This window comes from Sebastes fasciatus, chromosome 17, assembly GCF_043250625.1.
Source record: "Sebastes fasciatus isolate fSebFas1 chromosome 17, fSebFas1.pri, whole genome shotgun sequence".
Classification (NCBI taxonomy): Eukaryota; Metazoa; Chordata; class Actinopteri; order Perciformes; family Sebastidae; genus Sebastes; species Sebastes fasciatus.
In genome coordinates, this window is record NC_133811.1 from 7,228,724 (window position 1) to 7,251,076 (window position 22,353).

Here is a 22,353-nt window from a genome sequence, read left to right on the forward strand (position 1 = left end):
AGCCCAGAACGGACAAACCAAACTCCATAGTCCATAACGTAACTCAGTGCCGTCTACGCTACTCTTACAACAACTGGCTCTAGAGAGGGCCATTCCCGTCGGCCATCGTAGTTCTCCAACACGCTTGGCACACAGGAGAGAGGCTTCAGTTGGTTGCAATCTCAACCTCACTGCTAGATACCACCAGATCCGACACACTGTTCCTTTAAAACTCAATAAACACACAAACACACAAAGCTTGTGTAAATGACTTTTTACTGATTTTTTTGTTTTTATACAAAATATCCTAAGAAAACATGGCTGCCCTCTTTTTTTTCATCTAACGAGTAAGAAAATTAAATCAGGTTTGCACAAAGATGGCGATAACAAAATGTTTTCTCCGTTCAATATAAAACAGCGTACAGTGGACTTGACGTGTGGAATGTGGCTCTCAGAAATGAGCTGTTACTCTGTCGATCTCCAGAAGGTCGTCGAGGATCTGGTGATGAAAAGAGGATGAAAATTAGAATAAGAAAAAAAAACGACTTCGCTGCGTCTTCGCTTCTGTTTTGGTGCACTTACTATGTCTTGCGTTGTACCAATCTTCTTGGCCAGCTCGCTGCGCTCCATCGTGCTGAGGTACAAGTACTTGTTGAGGAGTTCTCCGTCCAGGATGTTTCGCACGGCGTTCTGCAGGCTTCGTCTGTCACAGTGCAGCATTCTGGACGCAGGATAGAAAAGGGTCAGTTATATGTCAAACATCAAATTAACCTGTCACGTCCCTTCTTCTAATGTGTGACGAGTACTGCAGGCGGATGCAAACCTGAAGGCCTTTGGGTTTAGACCAGCGTGATGAGGCAGCATGGTGTTCAGAGCATTTTGCAACATCAGCAGACGGCGATACGTCTTCTCCTGCATGGGGAGGAGCATGCCAACTCCTCCGTCTAGGGTTGCTGTGGCAACACAGATAAAAACACATTTAAAACATTTAACATATTTTAACTTTTTCATCAGTTGCAGGATTTCAATCCTAGATTTAGAAAAGCTGATCGGAACAGTAAAAAATGTGTTTTTATTAAGGGGAGACACCCCAGGTTAATAGTGTAACAAAAATAACTTATAGATATCACCATGAAACTTCCTCAGTTGATTATTTGCACTTGATTACTAATCAAATATGCGCTTATTTGCATAGAATTCCACGACAAAAATCGGAACATTGGATGAAGTCAGGTTCAAAATTCTTGTTTCATTTTGTTGACATATTAGAGTCAAAGTTTTTTATATAGGAGATTTAGTATATCTCTTTTTATCACTCCATAAAACTTACAAAAAAAATGTTTGGTCCCTAAAATATTTGAATAATCGGGATAATAATTGTGATCTCCATATTGATCAAAAATAATCGTGTGTATCATTTTAGCCATGATCGTGCAGCTCTAGTGTCGAGTCTATTGAACTCCATAATCTCCCCCATGTATAAGTTTTGATTTTCATTCTCGGATACCACGTCCAAAATGTGCTGACTTGACAGAATAGCAACTTTCTCAATCAACTGTAGCCAAGAAGAATCTACTTTCTCTGCATCCCATTTGGGATGCTAACTGTCCTTGACCCAGCTGGCTCATCAGCTGACAGAATAAAGTCAGTGTACTCTAATAAAGCCGTTAGCTATAACATGCGGGACAAGAGTCCCGGCCACTTACCGAACCACGTGATGTGCTTGTTGTCCCAGGTCAGAGCCTTTTTGCTGCCAGTGTCCAGAGGTCCTCTGCACGGCATCCGCCAGAAAGTGTTTATGTTCGCTCCGGCGTTGAAGTCGGCTCGCCTCAGCAGGCGCATTCCTCCGAAGCTCTCTTTAGCTGTAACCGCAAACCACACATTACATGACTGCTGGATGTGAATCAACACTGTGAATACATTACATAATTACATATAATTACGTACCTTCAGGTAAATACATATATACATAGAGGTTCTTGTCTCGATCGGACACTAAAAGGAAAAGAAAAGAAAAGCTTAATGAGAACACGAGAACATTTAATTGAATTTGCTTCCTAAGGTCGTTACAAACATTACCCAATAATCCGAGCTGGTTGTTATCCACCATGAACTCGATGCTGTAAACCTCCAGGGGCTTCGCATCCTGTCGCCAAGACAATAGGACAACAGTTAAATCCCAACAGACAGCTACAGTCCCCGAGTTATCTCCGGCTGCCAGAGCTGCTCTCTTCAAGATTAACTCGACTGAATCCAAATACCCACCGGAGACACACCGTCAATATTCACTTGTACCTCTTAATCAATAAACACTCTATTGAGTGTACTGCAGCCCACAACAGGGATTCACACTACACTGGGAATCCTGGGACTTTGTTTTTAAGATAGACCTTCAGCTACAGTCGAAACGCATTGGTCATATTTCAAGCAACACTTAGAGAAATATACATAAATCTATGGGTTCCCAACCTGACCACTTTAGTGGATTATTTCGTGGTGGTAATAATAATTATTATTATTAAGGCAAAAGAGCCACTTATGTCAATCAACATTAGAATGAACGTAACGTACGCATGCAGCTTGGACTTCGCCAAAGCTGTGTGGAATATGAATTGCCAAGTTCGTTGCCTGCGATCTGTCTGCTGAGGACAGCGGACATTCAAAGTCATTCTATGAAGCTTTATGAAATCTCATATTCTGTCAGCGTTCAGAGGCTGCTGGTTGCGAGCTTTCTGTAATAGCCAAGCAATGTTAGATATAGTAATAAAGTCAACTGTGACTCAAAGTTAAAAGGTAGGATCGGTAGTGTTCTTCAAAAATGTTGTTACATTAGTTGAAATTCATCCCGACAGCAATTAATAAATCAAATGCTCTGACCAAAAACAGGAAAGAATTCCGATGAAATGAATGAACGGCCTGCCTGCTTCCTGCCTGCCTGCACTCAGCTTGTGCACTCATTGCGCGTCACCGGAGTCTTTCAAAAGCTGCCAGCTTGACAGCTGTGAGCACTAATAGCCATGTTCATTATGATAATTTTTGGTGGAGTGACTTTGAAGGGAGGCCTGAAGGGACGGACTGTCAGTGTTGCAGACTTGGCGACTTTTATCGCTAGATTTAGGGGCTTTTGGAGCTAGTGCTGCTCGCTACTTTCATTGGAAAAGAGTTGGAAACACTGGTCTGAGTTTTTCGGTTGGATCATTTTTAAAATCTAGCGTACTATTGCTAGTTTCTCAGCATTACCAACCCTAGCTTTAACAGAACATTTCTGTATTTTGACTTCAGCATTTCAATAATATTCAGTAATACGTATATTTTGGACGTATCAGCCTATTTTTTTTAAGCCTAGAAGGAACTTGTTTTTCCCGTTTTCCTGGAGTTTTTAAATAGTTTGGATGTGTATTCCCGGTATTAAAACCTAGCCCAAGTTGTAGTTAAACTTCGTCTACACTCAAATACAACCTGCTTATTTGTAAGAATCTGGCCCAAACTCTAACTGTATGAGATCAACTAATTGCCTGCAGTTATTGAAAATTCTCTTTTTCTACCTCAGACACTGAAGAAAATATTTTCATCAACAAACTATCACTTTTATAATTATGATACTGTAAATCACATAAACTCAATTTGACTGAATCAACTCAGTGGAGTTATTTCCTCACCCTGCTGACGAGCGACAGCGTCTTGCTCTCCTCCTGGTAGCGGAGCAGAGAGATGCTCTTCATCACGTCGGAAGCCAAGATGAAGTTCTTGATGCTGAACATCTGGTGGATGTAGAGCTGAGTGTCGATGAAGGCCATCCCCGTCAGGTCGTTGTCCTTCAGGGCCCACAGGAAGATCTGCAGGAACACGGAGGAACTCACAACCTTCCTTTTTTACATGCAATACTTCAGCTAATTCCAAATTCATTTCTAGCACAGTTCAGTAGATACTAGCATCTACTATGAGACAGCAGTGGTTTTTCTAATTCCAGCTATGTGAATTCTCAGAGTTGTAATGCAAGAGTGTGGTTGAGACCTTCTGTCCGATGGCCGACACCAGGTAACCGTGGCAGTGACACAGCGCCGTCACCGGCCCCTTCTGTTCCTTCTCATACAGCACTTTGAACTTGTTCTTGGTGAGCGGCTGGCCCGGCTCTGGCACGACTTCAATCACATCCAGGATCACGATCTGAACAAAAGAATCAAACGAGAAGCGATCAGCAGGTGTTTTCGTATCTTAAGCCCCTTTCATCATAACCTCAACATAACCCTTTGGTTAATTAGGAAGCCACATTGAGATTTAAAAGCTCTTTTACAAGTTGAGACCAAGACAGGGTCAAACAGCAGCATCCAACACTTAACGACAAAAACATCGAAACACGGCAGCAACAATAGGTACGACAAAAACACATTACATTATAAGGAAAGGACAATAAAATGGCTTTATTCCCATGATAATGTGGGTACTGAGAAGGCCCTTTTGTACAAATAGACAACACCTAGTGTGGTGGTAGTGTCGTGTGCTGCTCACCCGGCCCCTGCAGGTGACCTCCTCCCCCTGCATCAGGCAGGTCCCTGCAGCAATGTAGCCCTTCAGTCCGGACACCGTCTCCTGACTCCTCAGATGCACCGACTTCATACAGGTCACGTGTTCCCACTCCTCCAGGTCGAAGCTGACGGAGACAGAGAGTGGAGTCAGGGTCCATTCACACACCATTTAATACTTTGGCGTTCTTTGTCTGATAATTAAGATTACACATTACATCATTGCCACAAATTTGCTCCTGTGAGACGGTATTGACCTCATGCTGCCTGACCCTTTTTTCTTTTGTGCCGTTGCCTGTTTTGTTTCTTAGCTTCCAGTTGTTATTGCTGCCTATAGCAAATACAAGCAAAAGGTCCTGGTCCTGCTTTTGTTCAAATAGCCTACTATACGTCATAGGGCTGCAACTAATGAGTATTTTCATTTTTGATTAATCCGTCGATTAATCGATAGTTGTTTTGTCTATAAAATGTCAGAATATGGAGGAAAATGTCGATCGGTGTTTCCCAAAGCCCAAGATGACGTCCGCAAATATCTTGTTTTGTCCGCAACTCAAAGATATTCAGTTTACTTTCATAGAGGAGTAAAAAAACTAGAAAGAAAATATTCACATTTAAGAAACTGCAATCAAAAATGACTCAAACCGATTAATCGATTATCAAAATAGTTGGCAACTGATTGATTAATCGTTGCAGCTCTAAACAGGATGCTCCAGTAGGTAACTCAAATACACTCAAGAGAGAGCACACCAGTGTCACGGCTGCATCCTCTGAAGCATGAGCATGAGCTACATCTGTCAACTAATTTGAAAGGGTAGAAAAAGGATGGATTATTGTTTTCTGTCAGATCGTTTTTATGATCTTGACATTCATTTCACAGCAGCTAGACAAGAAAAAGACGGAGTGCTTGAGCTTGTTGCAGGAAACAAGCTACCAAATCCCCACAGAATTGGTCCAACGAGCATGTGTTTGGTTTTTTACCCTCATAGTTTTTTTTTACTTTCTTGTACCAAAGTTGTTCCCCCCCCCCCCCCTCCCATGGCAGCGAGAGGCAGTGATGTTAACTGTATTCTCTCACTGACTCGGCGGTTAGGTGATTGGCCGTCGCAGCGTGACGTCGGGCTGCGCTTCTCCAAAAATGTATTCTGTTTCAACTTGTTTTTTGCCCAAACGCACTACCCCTCCCTACTCAAAATAAATGGGAAAACTTGTATTTTTTACCGCACTGCTGGATCTGGTGTGAATGCAGCTTTAATATTACATCTAAGTAAAAAGCAAAGCTAAGTTAGCCTAGCACTGATCCATCTCTTCACATTATAATAATAACACATCTAAATGTGCTTTGACAGGAAAGATAGCGATACATCTTCACATTCAATCAGTACCCCGACGTAGAATATAATGCTGAAACACTACAAGCCAGTTACACACTTATGTGCTTCAGCTCTTCACAGAAAAGCGCTCACAGTGGTAGGTAATGATAACGCAGAGCAACTAAATGACCAGGGACTTGGATAAATGACCCGACATTTCCAAATGACCCTCACTGAAGTGAAATGAGGGAAAGCAGCCATGTGGGACTAAATGAACGGTCTCTACAGCTTGGATAAATGATCCAAGATTGTCAAACACCATAATTCTCTAAAAGCAGCGAAAGCCTCCACCGGGACGACCTGGCGCAGAGAAAAAGAGTGTGTACCTCTTGATTCATAGGTGCCTAATGTCTATTAAAACAAGGCTTTCTTATTGATTTTGCTAAGGGGTGGCGATGCATAAAGAGAAGAGCTGTTACCGTGTGTTGGGGATGGCCTCCCAGCTGACTGGAGAGATGAGCTGGATGGAGAACTTCTCCTGCTGAGGATTAATGTACCGTTCATCTGTATGGGGGGGACACAGGAGAAACAATAGTGATGTATCCACATGTTTGTGTTGAGGAGGAAAATAAACAGCCAAGTAGGATTACAAATTGGTGCAATGCTGACCTTTAGTAAATGTCACAATATCAGTCTACTAGCAGCTACGAAAGGTTGACTGCACGGCGATCGAAAGTGTGTGAAAAGAAGTCTAACTAGTGGTTGAAATGCTTTACCAAACAATTTATATAAACAGTTGTAAAAGAGTCAGCTAAAAGAAATGTATACATAGTTATACATAAATAGCTAAAGATAATGTACAAACTAGGGCTGTCAATGGATTAAAATATTTAATCATGATTAACGTATGATTGTCCAGTTAATCGCAAATTAATGAAATTTTTTATCAGTACAAAATGTACCTTAAAGGGAGATTTGTCAAGTATTGGAGAGGGCAAATATGCTGCTTTATGCAAATGTATGTATATATTTATTATTGGAAATCAATTAACAACACAAAACAATGACAAATATTGTCCAGAAACCCTCACAGGTACTGCATTTAGCATAACAAAATATGCTCAAATCATAACACGGCAAACTGCAGCCCAACAGGCAACAACAGCTGTCAGTGTGTCAGTGTGCTGACTTGACTATGACTTGCCCCAAAACTGCATGTGATTATCATAAAGTGGGCATGTCTGTAAAGGGGAGACTCGTGGGTACCCATAGAACCCATTTTCATTCACATATCTTGAGGTCAGAGGTCAAGGGACCCCCTTTGAAAATGGCCAAGTTTGGAGCATTATTTAGCCTCCTTCGCGACAAGCTAGTGTTACATTGGTACCAATGTATTCCTTAGATTCTGTAGTTTCATATGATAGCAGTATCTTCTCTATAGCTTTAAAACTTAGTCTGATACAACCTCCGGAATCGCAAGTTGCGTTAAAAAAATTATTGGCATTAACTTTGACAGCCCTAGTACAAACAGTTGAAATATTTAGCTAAAAAGATGAATATATGGTTGAAATAATGGCTAAAAGTAATTTGAGATGTTGAAACAGTTAGCTAAAAGACAGGGACAAAAGGCTGAAATGCCCTTCATCTAACAATCCAAGTGCAAACTTGACATGGAGGATTCAGTTGTATGAAAAAAAGACTGTCAGCTCCCTTGTAGCGGACATCAGATCATTTGAATTTTCTCTCATTTGATGAATATTGAGAAACAAATATAAAACTAAGTTTAAAACCTGCTCTACGACCTGGCTCTCTTCCTCCTCATCTCAATGTCTGACTCTCTTTCAATAATTTTTAACATAATCCTTTCTGTCTCACTCAGTTTCCTGAAGTACGGAAAATGCTTGAAAATGAGAAGAAACAAGTCCTACTGTCCGCCGCAGACAACAAAAATGAATTGCCGGGTCTTAGGAGGATATACACATTTATATAATTAAATGATCATTAATATTAATTCTAAAATTAATTTAAATGTGTTGGGAACCAGTAATGTAAACAATAGGTGTGTGTGTGTGTGTGTGTGTGTGTATGTATGTGTGTGTGTGTGTGTGTGTGTGTGTGTGTGTGTGTGTGTGTGTGTGTGTGTGTTCATGTCTGACCTCGATCTATGGTTTCGTACTCCTTCTCCTCTCCAGTCATCCTGGGGATGCGTGTGCAGGGCTCCTTCACACTGGTGCACACTGCATACACCTAAGAGGGAAAAAAAAGTCAAAATCGGACAGAAAAAGTTCACATCAAAGACTAATCCCGTCAAAGTCACCCTCATTGACTTTTTTTTTTTTTTTCTCTCGCAGTGAGAAAACTTTAAGGCCAGAGGGCTTTCATCTCAAACTTTTCAAAGCGGCTCGATCGATACGCTTTTTTATTTTTGCATCGCGTTATGCAAGTGGAGGTGTGCGAGTCCGGGGGAATGTGTTTCAGCTTGAATTTGTGTCACGTCGCTGCTTTTTGGTGCCTCTGGTGCTGTGTGGGCTGAGCGAGAGAGGAGCCTTGCCTTGGATTCGACGTGGTAGCCGATGTAGTGGACGGTGCACCTCAGTGGGATTTTTCTGACGGGCCAAGGGGCATCGTAGGACAGATAGGTGGGCAGGACGCTGATCCTCAGCTCGCCCTGTGGGAGAACACACACAGACACACACACACACACACACTGAGAACTGAAATAATAATATCATTACTACTAAGAACATCAATAATTATTATCATTCAAACTTATGTGGAATCTCATCCAAAAAAAACGTAAGTGTTGTTTCCGTTCATAGTGGAGTTGTCAGAGAAGAGAACAATACAAATACCTGCTCTATCACTACCAAAGTGAGTGTGTGTCCTCTGTGTACCTGTTTGTTGAAGTAGAGGAAACCTTTTGGGCAGTTGATGTTATGGAAGGGTGAGAAAGACTCGATGGAGCCATCGATGGACATGGGGTGAAGCCTCATGGCTCCGCGAGAGGTGACCAGCATCCAGTGAGGAGACGGGCCGCAGATAAACACCTGGGGACAGCAAGGAAATGTGGAGCAGCTATTTTAGACCTTGACACACTAAGCGGACGGTCGGACATCGGTGAGCGTCTGTCGACCTAGTTTTTTGCGAATAGTGCTGGTGCAGCAATAAGAAGTTCTAAAATAAAAAAAGTGCTTCCTCACCCCTGAGTATCCAGAGATGTCCTCAAAGTATCTGAATCTGGCAATCCGACTTTTCACAGCTGAACTCTCCTCGGTGGCGCCGCTCTCCGCCTTCTTATCTTTCTTAAGCTTTGACTTCTTTTCTCTGAAGTTAATGTTGTGGGGCACCTGTGCAGAGTAAAGTAGCACAGTTAAGATTTCACTTCAAGTTTTTCACATGATTGAATCCATCCTTATCAGTGTTAGCTCTTACTTTTTTGAAGCGCACTTTCAGGTTGTTCTGTGGCTGCTGTTGATCATACGGGAACGCTTCGTAGATCAGAAGCTCCTGTTCCACATGGACCTAGAAAACAAGAAAAACACTTTTTGTTATACCCTGTTTTTCTTTCAAATTTATATTTTGTGTTCAGTGAAACACAAACAAAACACTCACCAGTAAATATGGTCTGCTGTAATTGTAGCCGAGGGAAACCAAAGACACCTCTTTGACGAGGGGGATATCTCCTTGACGTGTTACTTCTTCCTTTTTGCCCTCTCCCTGTGCTGCTGATTGGCCAGACGAACTGTCCACTAGCACTCTCTGACCAACTGGGAAGTTCTTCACCAGGAACACCAATCGCCATTCTGGGAGCTGGTAGATCTGTTCAAATAAAAAACAAAGACTGTGAACAAAAGCAAGTATAGAAACAGCATTAACATGCTGATTAATATAGTGTATACATTCTTATGATGTAACATATACCCCCATACCTCCATTACACCATTCTCCCTGCAGATAATGCACCAGTGGCTGGGTTCTGCTTTGCTTGAGCTTCCGTCGCTTCCAAAAAGCCCTTGTCCTCCGTAGCTGCGGCCGAGTTCGTCCCTTCCATGCGCTGCGCTGGCGTTCGAGTCTCCATACAGCATTTCCTCCTCATCGTCCACTGCGTTACTACGCACACATTAAAAAGGAATGGTTCAGGTGTCTTTTGAAGTGAGGTTGTATGAGGTACTTATCCATAGACAGTGTATCACCTACAGTAGATGACGGTCGGCACGCCCCCAGTTTGGGGAAGCAGACAGGAATTATCACACGGGAGCAAAGCAATGTACTGCTGTGGATGGGGCCGACATCAAAACGTATTTTAGCCATCTAAAAACATTAATAAAAGTATACGCTATGTTTAGAATATTTTCACCGCTTTACCTTGCCATCAGACAACCCTTTCTATCGGGGAACCGAAGCCCTTGTATCCATCTATGCTCTCGCCAAAGCCACCAGACTCTATTGAAAAACTCTGTAATTTTACCTCGCAGAGCACAGGGGTTGCTGGTCTACTGCTGGCTCGATCGGTTAGTTTGTGCTAATATGTGTCTTTGGTGAATCTGAACAAACCAAAGTCACACAGTAACACAAACAAACTAACCGATTGAGGCAGCGGCAGACCAGCAACTCTCGTGTTCTGTGAGGTAAAATAACATTTTTCGGAGTCTGGTTGCTTTGGCGAGAGCATAGATAACGGTTTCAGTTCCCCGTCGGAAACATAGACTGTACAGCTGTCTCACGGCAAGTTAAACCAGCAAAAATATTTCTAAATATGTCGTAAACTTAAACAGATATTGACTTTTTTAGGTGGACCTTTCTCTTAGGTGGCTAAAATAAGTTTTGCTGCTGCCCGCGTCCATAGCAGTACAACGCTTTGGTTCCGTGTGGTAACTCCTGTCTGCTTCTCCAAACTCGGGGCGTGCCGACCGTCATCTACTGTAGGTGAAAAGTACCTTATACACCCCACGTAAAATCACCTGAATTATCTCTATAACATCAATCAATTCATAACTAACTAGGACATGTGGCGACTGGTTGTGTGTTTCTGGTATGGAGATGATGCTCTTACCTGAGGTCGTGGATGATGGTCTCTGTTTCAGACTGACTCCTGATGACGGTGTCCTCTTTGACGGAGGAGCTCACTTTGTTTTCTGTGGTGAACATTCCACTTAGGTCTCGGTAAGCACACAGCGAGATCACGCGTGATTGCTGTTGAATGATGAGCGGTTTTATACAAGTTAATTACAGATAAATCCAGTTGCTAAATGAAGGAGTGTGATGATGTTGCACATTTGCATGTTGCACACAATTGAGCAGAGTGATGCTGCTAGAGTTTGTCCAGCAGGGGGCGTATTTGTCTAATGAAAAGCCTCTAAAAAAGGACTGATGAGCATGATTTACTCACAGTGGGGATCTGTGGTTTCTGCAGGGACAGCCGGTGAGTCTTCCCCATGTATGAGTCGGTCTTGAGCGCAAACATGGTGACCACCCCCTCAGCAGTCATGATGACCACGTAAGGGTCCGCCACGGAGCAATGAACTATGGGAGAGCCCAAGTCCACCGGGATGAAGTGGAGCTGCGTCACTGAAAGCAGAATTAAAAGAGAACATGTCAGTGAAACAGGTTGCCAATATGTTTAATGCCTTCAATTTGCTTTAATATTACGCATGTATCCTTCTTTACTCCTGCAACCATTTGCTATGGACCGCAGAACTTGCCAAAATCAAAAATAAATGGCTCGATAAACAATTAAATATGTCATTACATGCAGCAAAAATATTATTAAAGATAAATGTAGCCATTAATTAATTGATAAAATGTGACATAAATTGAAATGTACGTTTTAATTTGCTTCTTTATTTATTTATCTTTGTATTAATTGCCTTATTTATTTACCCTTCTGTTTAATTGTGCCTTTTATTTGATCATATATTCATTTTTATAAATCTTTAAATGTATTTATTCATTTTTGCATTTATTTTTATTTACTTTTTTGCATTTATTTTAAAAAATTTTAATGTGTGTATTTATTTATGTATTTATTGATTTATGCACAATTTTTCCTCTACATTTCACCCCTTATTTATTTCCCCAAAGTTATTTATTTCTATATTCTTTTTTTATACATTTCTTTACACGTCTTCATGCATCGCTACCTCATTATGCAAATAAATACATTTAAAAATTTATAAAATAAACACATAAATAAATAAAAGGTCAAACTAAACAGAATTGTAAATAAAAAGGGGAATTAATAAGAAGTAAATAAATTAGGAAGCAAATCAAAACAGAAATATCAGTTTATGTCACATTTTATAAGTTAATTAATGGCTACATTTATTTTTAATATTATTTTTGCTACATTTAATGATATATTTATTTATTCATTTGTTGAGTCATTTATTTTGTTATTCATTTTTTTTTTTTTTTTTTTATCTGGTTCCGTTCTGCATAATTTGCTACTGCAACAACTAAATGCAAAAATATAATTATCACTTTTTTAACCTAACATTATCCTATCTTACCTCCTTCCAGTAGCCGAATACCCATGGGGGAGACTTGGATGATGTACTTGTTGTCACCGATGTTTCCAGCAAACACAGTGGGTCCCTGGGTAGCAAAACCACTGGTGTCCAACTCCATGATCTCCTGACCTGTCTGAAGGATCTGCACAAAAATACAGCCAAGGCCCATTAGGTAACACCCAAATGATAGATGATATGATATCATAGATAGGTTTAGTTTTTCCCTAGCGTTAACTGAGTTCTATTCAAGTGTATTAACGTGTGTTTTTACCATGGTTGAATCCTCCCTGCTCAGAATGAGAAAGCCGTGCTTCTTCGTATCATCCTCCAGAGGAGGCTCTGGCTTTTCCTCCTCCACTTTCTCTTTCTCCTTCTCTTCCTTGTCCTTTTCTCCCTCTTCACCATCCTCACCGGTCTCTGTCTCAGTCCCGTCCTCTGAATCATCGCTTTTTGCAGCCTGGGAAAAGAGCGAGAAACATCTTACTGTCAAAAAACAAACAAACATTCATTAGAGTGAAACCCTGAGGCTGTTTAGCAGAAAGACACAGTACTTTTTTGTCTTCCTTGACTTCATTTGAGATGACTGTCCACATGTCGTGGCAACCTGGCAACTCAAACGTAGTGACTACTTGGGGTCGGATGCTTCTCTGAGAACAGAAAGGAAACAAATTACAATAAGCAAGTAAAAGTCAGAGGCAGTACAATGTGCATTTCCAGGCAAACTGAGCTTGTGTCTGAGTGTTTACAGGCTACTCCGTCGTTCTCTGAGGCAGCCCTGGTAGACCCAGACTTTACTGTAGCACCATCACTGGACCTGTGGCAGATGGCCCTCACGACCACAGGTTTTTAGGATGGTGCGGTAACATTTATCATGCATCGTGCATTAAAACAACACACAACATCAGTGGGAGGTTTTACCTGAAGTACAGACAGTGCACCGTTCTTGCCGTAGCCAGAGCATACCACAACCTCCAGGTCAGGCTCGGGGTTGTTCTGGAACTGTGGGTAAGATGAACATCACAAGTCAGAAACCTCAAAATACAATTCTTGGGAAAACAAGTGATAGGGAACATCTACAGTAACCAATCTACAGAGACGCTAGAAAGTGTTTTAATTGTGTTTTAATACCTCTTCAGACAAGAAGGCAGGTTCACCCATGGAGGCATTCACACAAGGTCCAATGTTGAGTATGCTGTCACACACCTGTATGAAAACACAGAAAATCAGTCACCTTCCACAAAGGACCTGCATTTACATAAAAGGCAATTAAGCTCTGGGTTGTTGTTGTTTTGTTTACCTCAAAGGAGTAGGTGGCCAGCTGAGTGCCTGACTGAGCCTCACTTCCATACACCTCTATCTCATCCACCTCATCTGACAAAACAAAGCTGAGTGAAACACAATTGGCATAGAGCTGGGCGATAAATCCATCCATCCATTATCTGTAACCGCTTATCCTATTCAGGGTCGCGGTGTGGGCGATAAATTGATTTCATCAATCAATTCAAATTCATGTTTAAAAATGAAAACTGATTTTCACTTTAACTATGATAATTATGATACGGAACTGCTGTCACTTCCCCGAGCTCCCGTAGTTCACAGTAAAAGTGCAAGTTCTCAGAGAATGCACAATGTGCACAACACAGGTTTAATCAATTTTACAAATGTGCTTTTTATCTAGGGATACAAAACATTATTTTCAAGAGGCATCTTTTATTTACTGTATTAAAAAAAAGTTAAGCATGGTGAACGATAATAATTCCTTTGACTTTTTTTAGGTCTAGTTTGTTTTTAAGAAAAAATGTTTTGATTAAAATGATAAATCGGATGTGATGTGAGAAAACACCGACCCCTGGATTGGCAGATAACACACACATTTCTAGCACATATCAAAAATGAAATTTGAACATACCCGTCCAGTTGGTGGAAGATTCCATTCGCTTCTTTTTGCTCGGTGGTTCTTCCTGGAATTCATTAGCGCTGATTTAGTTTATAGGCTATGTTGGAGACGAGCTGTCAACTAAAATCCTTCCAAGTGCAGTGAGTGCTGTACATGTTTACTTTGAAAGATTGACAAGCACCTTATCTAAACTAATTGCAGTGACTACACAAGCATAAATCAAGTGGAAATAAAGATGGCATTTCAACAGTGCTTCACAACAAAAGGCTATACAGTGGAAACCTCCAGGTCAAATAGATCACTATGAGCGGATGAATATTATAACCAATTATTTTTTTGCTCTTTATTTTTGCTCTATATTTATACAAAGTAATTGAACGGACCGCTTCGCTGTTTACATGCTCTCTGCCCATTCTTCTGCCTTTTCCCTCATCAAGGGTGAGGTACTGCCGTTTTTGGCCGGCTCTGTGTCACTGCAGCACGGCTGGTGCATGCAGATGAACGGCGCCCCTTTGCCGGGGCTCCTTGCTCGTTCACCCAGTGAGCAGCATGGAGGGGAGGCGGGCGCCATTCGTCTGCATACTGCTGCCCGCAACTGCAGTAGCGCAGAGCTGGTTGAGGATCTGCAGAGTTTTACTTTAAGGGGGCATTACGTGACCAGGGATTATCAATCCACTGGACAAGGGCGGCTTCAACCACAGGTGCTTTCCCCGTGCGCATTCATTTTTCATTGAGAGAAATTGACTCTCTTTTTCCCCCATCATGATTTCAATGTGCATGCAGCGCCAGCCGGCCAGTGAGGCAAAGTATCAAGGGAGTAAATTAAAAGCAAAACAAAAATGTAATTAACGTTACTCTAACATAGCTTTAAAATGTTTTTCCATATGTTGTCATATATGAAAAGACCCAAAATGAACACTCTAAGCGGAATACTCGATTACTATAAGCATATTATTTAAACAGCATTTACATAGGAATGATTCTGTCCCAAGCTTCTTGATCCATATAAGTGGTTTCCCCTGTATTAAAAGTCACATTTTATGCAGTCACATACGTACCTGTTTATCTTTATCTTTATCCTCATTTTCTCCGTCCTCATTTTCTTTGCCCTCCTCTGGTGGCGTCTCCTGAAGTTTCTCCGTGTACTTCAGGAGCAGCGAGTTTCCGAGACGGGAACCCAGAAAAAGGTAGCCGGGCTCCATGGTCACCATCTGGAAGAGGGAAGCCCAGAGTGTGAGGCATCAGTTTCTATTCTAAATCCTCTAAAAGCTGACAGATTTAGTGGATATCCAGTATTTACTTTATACCCTAAAAGGTCAGCCAGATATAAGAAAATACCTGTGGCTTTTGGGTAAAGTCTGACGTTTTTTCATCTCACAGCTCATATATTTTTGGTGTAAAAATGGTCATATTTGTAGCATTCGGCAGCTTTAATCTTAAAGTACTGGTATTAGTTTTGAAAACCCAGTCAGTCAAACCCTAATCCCTCCAGTGTTTTGTGTGCTATTGTGTTGTTTTGAAACATAAAAAAAGGGTATTTGTTTAAGATAGAGACTTCCTGTCTCATCCAACCATCATTGCTCACAGTTACAGGCAGAACTTACGCAGGTCGTCAGGACGCTGGCAGCAGCTTTGTCAAAGTGGAAAGCCCGGACGCTTCTCATGCCGTCAGTTATGAGGGTCAACACGTAACTGCAAGACAACAACAGTCAGTGAAGATTCATTAACTAACACCATTGTTTATGTACGTTCTGGTGGTGCTTTCACAGACTCACATTTCTCCTCCTTTCAAAGAGATGACCATCTTGTCATAGGCAATAAAGTCAGACTGGGAACAGTCTAGAGTGATCCTCACTTCCTCCTGCACACCTGGGTAACCAAGACACATTATCTAGTGATGAGCATTACAGAATATTAATATGTAAAGTAACAAGGCCAGATATCAAAGATACCTGTACAGGTGTGTGTTTCTGATGGTATTGCTTACGCAGAGGGAACGCTGTGGTGCCATTTGTCTGAGAGTTGAGAGCAACTCCGTACGGTGGAACACTCTGGTTCAGATAGAGCAATGAATTCACTGCAAACACCACCACACCACCTAAAGAGATTTGACATGTGATGAAAGAAGCAACAACAACAACAAACACTTTAGCAATGCAGCACACTTCCTCACATAGGGTAAATTCTAGGGCTGTCAAAGTTAACACGGTAATAACGCAAATTTGTGTTAACGCCACTAATTTCTTTCACGCACTAAAACCTCTTAACCTCTTAAAAATCCACAAGCCACCGTGAAGATTGAAGATCCTAAAATCGTATGAAACTAGACGACTATGTAATCCACTGGTACCAACCATGTCATACTAGCTTTTCAGGAAGGAGGCTAAATAATGCTCCAAACTTGCGCTAAATTTTGGCGAGGATAAACTGGCAAGGCCATTTTCAAAGGGGTCCCTTGACCTCTGACCTAAAGATATGTGAATGAAAATGGGTTCTATGGGTACCCACGAGTCTCCCCTTTACAGACATGCCCACTTTATGATAATCACATGCAGTTTGGGGCAAGTCATAGTCAAGTCAGCACACTGACACCTGTTGTTGCTTGTTGGGCTGCAGTTTGCCATGTTATGATTTGAGCATATATTTTTTAATATGCTAAATGCAGTACCTGTGAGGGTTTCTGGACAATATTTGTCATTGTTTTGTGTTGTTAATTGATTTCCAATAATAAATATATACGTACATTTGCATAAAGAAAGCGTATTTTCTCACTCCAGTGTTGATAAGAGTAATACATACTTGACAAATCTCCCTTTCAGATACATTTTGAACAGATACAAAATCTGCAATTAACCGTCATTATGGACTATGGACAATCATGCGATTAATTGCAATTAAAATATTTTAATCGATTGACAGCCTTATTAAATTCATATCTAACACTCCAACAGAAATGATCTTCATGGTGGACTGGGAACTTAGCGACCACACTGTTCATAAGTAGTGTCAAAAAGAGAGAATTCTCTGAGCTCACCGATTGGCTTGGGAACAGGCATGACCATCGTACAGTCAAAAGGCAGATTACTGAGAGACCAGATGACAGGATGAACCTTCTGCATTATGTTGAGGGAGATGGCAACAATGCCACAAGTGTCCTGACGCACAGCCACACGCCTGGCAGAATGATCAGAAAATAGAAGTTATACATTAAATCAAAATTGGCATGCTAAAGAATGAGAAGTAAAAAAGTCAGGGCCATATTTATAGTAAACAAAGCCACTATTTGCAATAAACTTAATTTAGACTTGAATGAAACATGAAACGGTGGTTGTTATAGCTGATAATGTGGTGGACTGACCCAGGCCATGTCTGGTTGGGCTCAAACAGGATGAGCAACGTGGGCTCATAGTAGCCATGGAGGAACTTCATGTCGATGATGTTTAGCAGCTTCTCGTCCAGCTCACGGACGTCAATGATGTAGCTGGGTAGGAAGCTGGATTTAGGTCTGTAGATGAGAGACAGTGATAGAAGTTACATATTCATGTGTATAGTAATCATTAAAGAGTATCTATTCGTGTCAGACATGATTAGATAACTATCGACCAGCAGAATAAAAGTGGAAATTTGTATTCAAATGTTTGAATCCATCCTTTTTTTGTTCTTCTAACCATGGATATACATTTATGGCAACTACAATACAAACAGCTACAACTAAAATAGGTGGAGGGGTGTGAAATTCACACATTTGGTACAAACAAAAACCATGATAAGGTTTCAGTCCCACTGGAAATCGACATGTAAACATTTGTGGTGCTGTGAGGGATTTAGGATACAAGTGTCAACCAGACTCTAAAAGACATTAATCAGCAGAGTGGACTGTAGGCATACCCTTCTCCAACTCCACCCTCCTGTTCATCAGTTAGAGTGTCCTTCCTGAATGGCAACACCACAAGCTGGGTGCCATAAACGAGCATCACAGCACAGCGATTCTCTGGATCTACACGGACAATGGGAATATGTACGTTCTGTACAAAACCATCCTGAAAATTGAAAAAAGAGAGCAAATTAATAAAACAATTTGTTCAATTGTGCCTGTCAATATTTACTATAATTTAAACAGATAATGCTACTGAACACATATTTTAGTTTCTACATACTCTAAGCTCTGGCTCCTCAAAGTAATGGAGAGACAGAGTCTTGAGGTCGTGTGTCCCGGGGTCATACTCCACTACAGACAACTGTTGAGAGAACAAACACACCCAGAGGACAGTCAAAAAACAATTTTAGGCAGTTTATAATTCAGTTAGGCAGTGAACAGTTTAGACAATGATACCTTGGCATCTTTGAAACTGAGAAGGAGTGCATCTCTGTTGGCTCCAACAAGCTGCACACTGGCCATGGACATAATATTGCCAAAGAGAGAAAAGGATGCCACCTGCTCCAGCTTCTCCTTTCGAGATTTGGAATCTGTAGGGAGGAGGAGGAGAGTGTGAAGTTGGACGACAAAGGCACTGATTTTATATCATTCATTAATGTATACTTTGCGTATGACGTCTAGACATACCTGAAGACTTGTCAGCCTTTGATGTACTCTGAAATGATGACATAAATATCATATATCAGAAAAAAAATGTTATGCTTGTACTTCAAAACTTGGCGCAATGAAACAAATCAAGTGGAGACTTATGGTTACCTCCACATCATGAATAATCCTGTAGACAAACAGTTGAGACGTTCCAGCAACGACCAAATTCTTCTCCTTGCTGGATATAAAGTTGCAGTAGACGGAAAACTCCACCGCAGTGGGTGTGTGTGCTTGTCTGTACACGGCATACATCCTGGAAGGGTTCCCTCAGCATCTGAGAGGTGACAACAGTCATGTTAACATCATCTCTGTACGCCACTTTGTTATTAATTCATTAATTAAAATATAAACCAAACATGTATTTTCAAAGTCTGCCTCCAAAGAAAATTTAATTTTAAAAAGCATTGTGTTCGTACAACAAAGAAGAGTATGTGTATTTCAGTCTGTGGGGTGGATTTGTGGAATGGGTTAGGGGATGGGTAGAAGCGGAGCACAAATATAAATCACTTTAAAAAGCTATACAAAAAAATATATTTTTGGGAGGTATATGGTTGAGGAAGAGTTGTGTTAGGGGTTGGTTTATATCTACTTTTTAACTCCAGATGGATATGTGGGTTGTAAATAAACTTGGGATGCTGTTCATATATTTAATTTGGGATGTAAATAAATCTGGGATAGTTTATATATTATATTATATTATCATTCTATGATATATGAGTTATTGGAGGAGAAGTGAGAAAGGGGTAGGGAAATATAAGTTGTACTTCTACCTACTCCCTTTTCGGACACTATTACTCTTGTTTTGTTTGTTATTATTTTGTATCTGTTTTCATTTATTTTTATATTCGAAATAAAGTCTTTCATTCATTCATCCAAAGTAAACTGGAGTGGCTCGTGATCACTGGCTTAGCAGTGTGAAACCATGCTGAACTGCTATATCTAGTGAATAGTGTGATAAACTACATGCCAGATTAAACATAGCACTACACCCTTCAATAAAAGTTTATAGCCAATGCCAATATATATATTTGTTATCATTCCAGTAAACGTGTTATGATCTACTGACATCATAGACTGCATAAACACATATACTACATGTTACTGTGATTAGCTGTACAGTATATACAGCCTGTAAAAGCACTTCTTAATGACGTCAAGAACATCCCTGCAGGATAAACGTCAGTTAGCTTAAACCGTTAATCTACCAACTAACATTAGTTAGCTGGATAACTAGCCTCCTCCTGATAGCTAGCGTCCACGTTTAGTCAGAGAAGCAAGTAACACCACAGCCATTTAGTCATGTTGTTAGGACTAAGCTAATGTGAAGGTCTCCACCGAGTTATCTCCAGATAACGAATGTATGGATGTATGGCCATGCTAGCAACGCGCTACGTTAGCAACGAGCTACGTTAGCAACGCGCTAACGTTCCTGTCTGTAGTTAGCATACTAGCTAGCATATTAGCTAGCATGGCACAGCGCGCTGCACCGGACTATTTGTCTACTATATGAATTAAACTTGTAAACGTACCTATTTCAAACACGTTATCAGAGTCTGTAGCTTTATTGTTCCTTCTTCTGTTTACATTCAGGGTGTCATAGTTTGTTACTAGCTTAAGATGGCTATCAGGTAGCCAGGTAAGCTAACGCTAGGCTAGCTGTCGTTCTGTGTTGTCGCTGCCTCGCTCTTCTTCTTCTTCCTTTTCATTTCCGGCAGAGTGGCTGTTCCGAGGTGTGCTGCTGCCCCCCGCAGTTTGAACAAATACTGTTTTTAATATCTTTTAAAACACACATTGGGGCAGTCTCACAAATTAAAATTATACATTTATTTATATGTATAAATAAATATATATATTTATAATACAATTTACTATTGTCATGTTTTAGTAAGTCAGGTTTAGTTTAGTTATTTAAAACAAAATTTAAATAAATACTTTTTCAAAGCAAACGTCCTCATATTTGAGGTTGAAAACAATTCAGTGTGATGCAATTTAATAAAAAGTGTACCCGTCTAAAGCAAAATGTTGTGCAAATGTCACATCAAATTAATTTGATTTGATTAATAGTGAAAAAGCAAGCTTTACATTTACAGTTAAATTATACTTCTACAATATAGTATTTTTTTTATTTCCTGTTTTTTTATGGTTTACTTACTATATCTTTATTGTTTACTTGTTTATTTATTAGATCTTGTTTTGTTTTTTACTGATGCCTCTTGTTGTCTTCACTGTCCCCCTTTGCTGCTGTAATACAGCAAATTTCCCCGCAGTGGGACTAATAAAGGATTATCTTATTTTATCTTATCTCATTGAGGGACCAAACTGTATATTCTAGTTTTTAATATCTTTAAAAACACACATTGGGGCAGTCTCACATAGTATTGTCATGTTTTAGTAAGTCAGGTTTAGTTCAGTTATTTAAAGCTAAATTTAAATAAATACCTTTTCAAAGCAAGTCTTCATAATTGAGGTTGCAGATCATAAAGTGTATATAAAGATGCAGATGCAGATCCACCATGTTCCTTTGAGTTCAGGGATCCCTGGAAAAATAAGGGGTAGTTTAGTCTCTGGTTATTTGCTGCAATTTAGCAGGAGGACAAAATATACAGAAATTACAATATAGTCTTTTTTTATGTCCTGTGTCTTTACTGTTTACTTACTATATCTTTATTGTTTACTTGTTTATTTATTAGATCTTGTTTTGTTTTTAACTGATGCCTCTTGTTGTCTTCACTGTCCCCCTTTGCTGCTGTAATACAGCAAATTTCCCCACAGTGGGACTAATAAAGGATTATCTTATTTTATCTTATCTCATCGAGGGACCAAACTGTATATTCTAGTTTTTAATATCTTTTAAAACACACATTGTGGCAGTCTCACAAATTATTGTGATGCTTTTTTAGTAAGTCAGGTTTAGTTTAGTTATTTAAAGCAAAATTTAAATGAATACTTTTTCAAAGCAAAAGCCTTCATAATTTGAGGTTGGAGATCATAGAGTGTATATAAAGATGCAGATGCAGATCCACCATGTTCCTTTCAGTTCAGGGATCCCCTCCCTTTAGTCTCTGGTTATTTGCTGCAATTTAGCAGAAGGACAAAATATACAGAAATTACTCTTTACATTATTAATTTCACTGTCTCTTCCGTTACAATCCCTTTAAGAAACCGTTGCAATTCTACATATAGAAAACAATTCAGTGTGATGCAATTTAATAAAAAAGTGTACCCGTCTAAAGCAAAATGTTGTGCAAATGTCACATCAAATTAATTTGATTTGATTAAAGGTGAAACAGCAGGCCCAATGAAGCTTTACATTTACAGTTAAATTATACTTCTACAATATAGTTTTTTTTAATGTCCTGTGTCTTTACTGTTTACTTACTATATCTTTATGTTTACTTGCTTATATATTAGATCTTGTTTTGTTTTTTACTGATGCCTCTTGTTGTCTTCACTGTCCCCCTTTGCTGCTGTAATACAGCAAATTGCCACGCTGTGGGACTAATAAAGGATTATCTTATTTTATCTTATCTCATTGAGGTACCAAACAGGT

At 40.1% G+C, this 22,353-nt stretch overlaps 1 protein-coding gene across 1 annotated transcript; it reads right to left on the bottom strand.

The window, feature by feature from the left end:
* Positions 1 to 238: 238 nt before the first annotated feature.
* cpsf1 (cleavage and polyadenylation specific factor 1) lies at positions 239 to 20,520 on the bottom strand. The gene is made up of 38 exons (XM_074613923.1): positions 20,333 to 20,520; positions 18,912 to 19,077; positions 18,783 to 18,810; positions 18,552 to 18,685; positions 18,376 to 18,456; positions 18,107 to 18,258; positions 17,577 to 17,723; positions 17,253 to 17,392; positions 16,206 to 16,316; positions 15,994 to 16,087; positions 15,823 to 15,910; positions 15,277 to 15,429; positions 14,231 to 14,282; positions 13,619 to 13,692; positions 13,450 to 13,524; positions 13,240 to 13,320; positions 12,873 to 12,968; positions 12,593 to 12,778; positions 12,322 to 12,463; positions 11,202 to 11,380; positions 10,866 to 11,005; positions 9,742 to 9,922; positions 9,425 to 9,631; positions 9,245 to 9,334; positions 9,013 to 9,159; positions 8,707 to 8,859; positions 8,364 to 8,480; positions 7,969 to 8,059; positions 6,292 to 6,376; positions 4,489 to 4,630; positions 3,994 to 4,146; positions 3,639 to 3,815; positions 2,059 to 2,125; positions 1,927 to 1,974; positions 1,686 to 1,841; positions 803 to 932; positions 562 to 700; positions 239 to 478 (listed from the first exon to the last, which is right to left on the bottom strand). Exons 2-38 carry the CDS (start codon positions 19,053 to 19,055, stop codon positions 431 to 433), a joined length of 4,428 nt encoding a protein of 1,475 aa, XP_074470024.1. The 5' UTR covers positions 19,056 to 19,077; positions 20,333 to 20,520; the 3' UTR covers positions 239 to 430.
* Between the last annotated feature and the right edge of the window lie 1,833 nt (positions 20,521 to 22,353).

Excerpts from the sequence above, each read along its gene's own strand:
- cpsf1 (XM_074613923.1), bottom strand. The coding sequence starts at position 19,055 with ATGTATGCCGTGTACAGACAAGCACACACACCCACTGCGGTGGAGTTT. Across the intron at positions 11,381-12,321 it reads TATTCGGCTACTGGAAGGAG|TGACGCAGCTCCACTTCATC; the intron begins GTAAGATAGGAT and ends TTCTGCTTTCAG. Across the intron at positions 8,060-8,363 it reads GCTACCACGTCGAATCCAAG|GTGTATGCAGTGTGCACCAG; the intron begins GCAAGGCTCCTC and ends TTTCCCTCTTAG.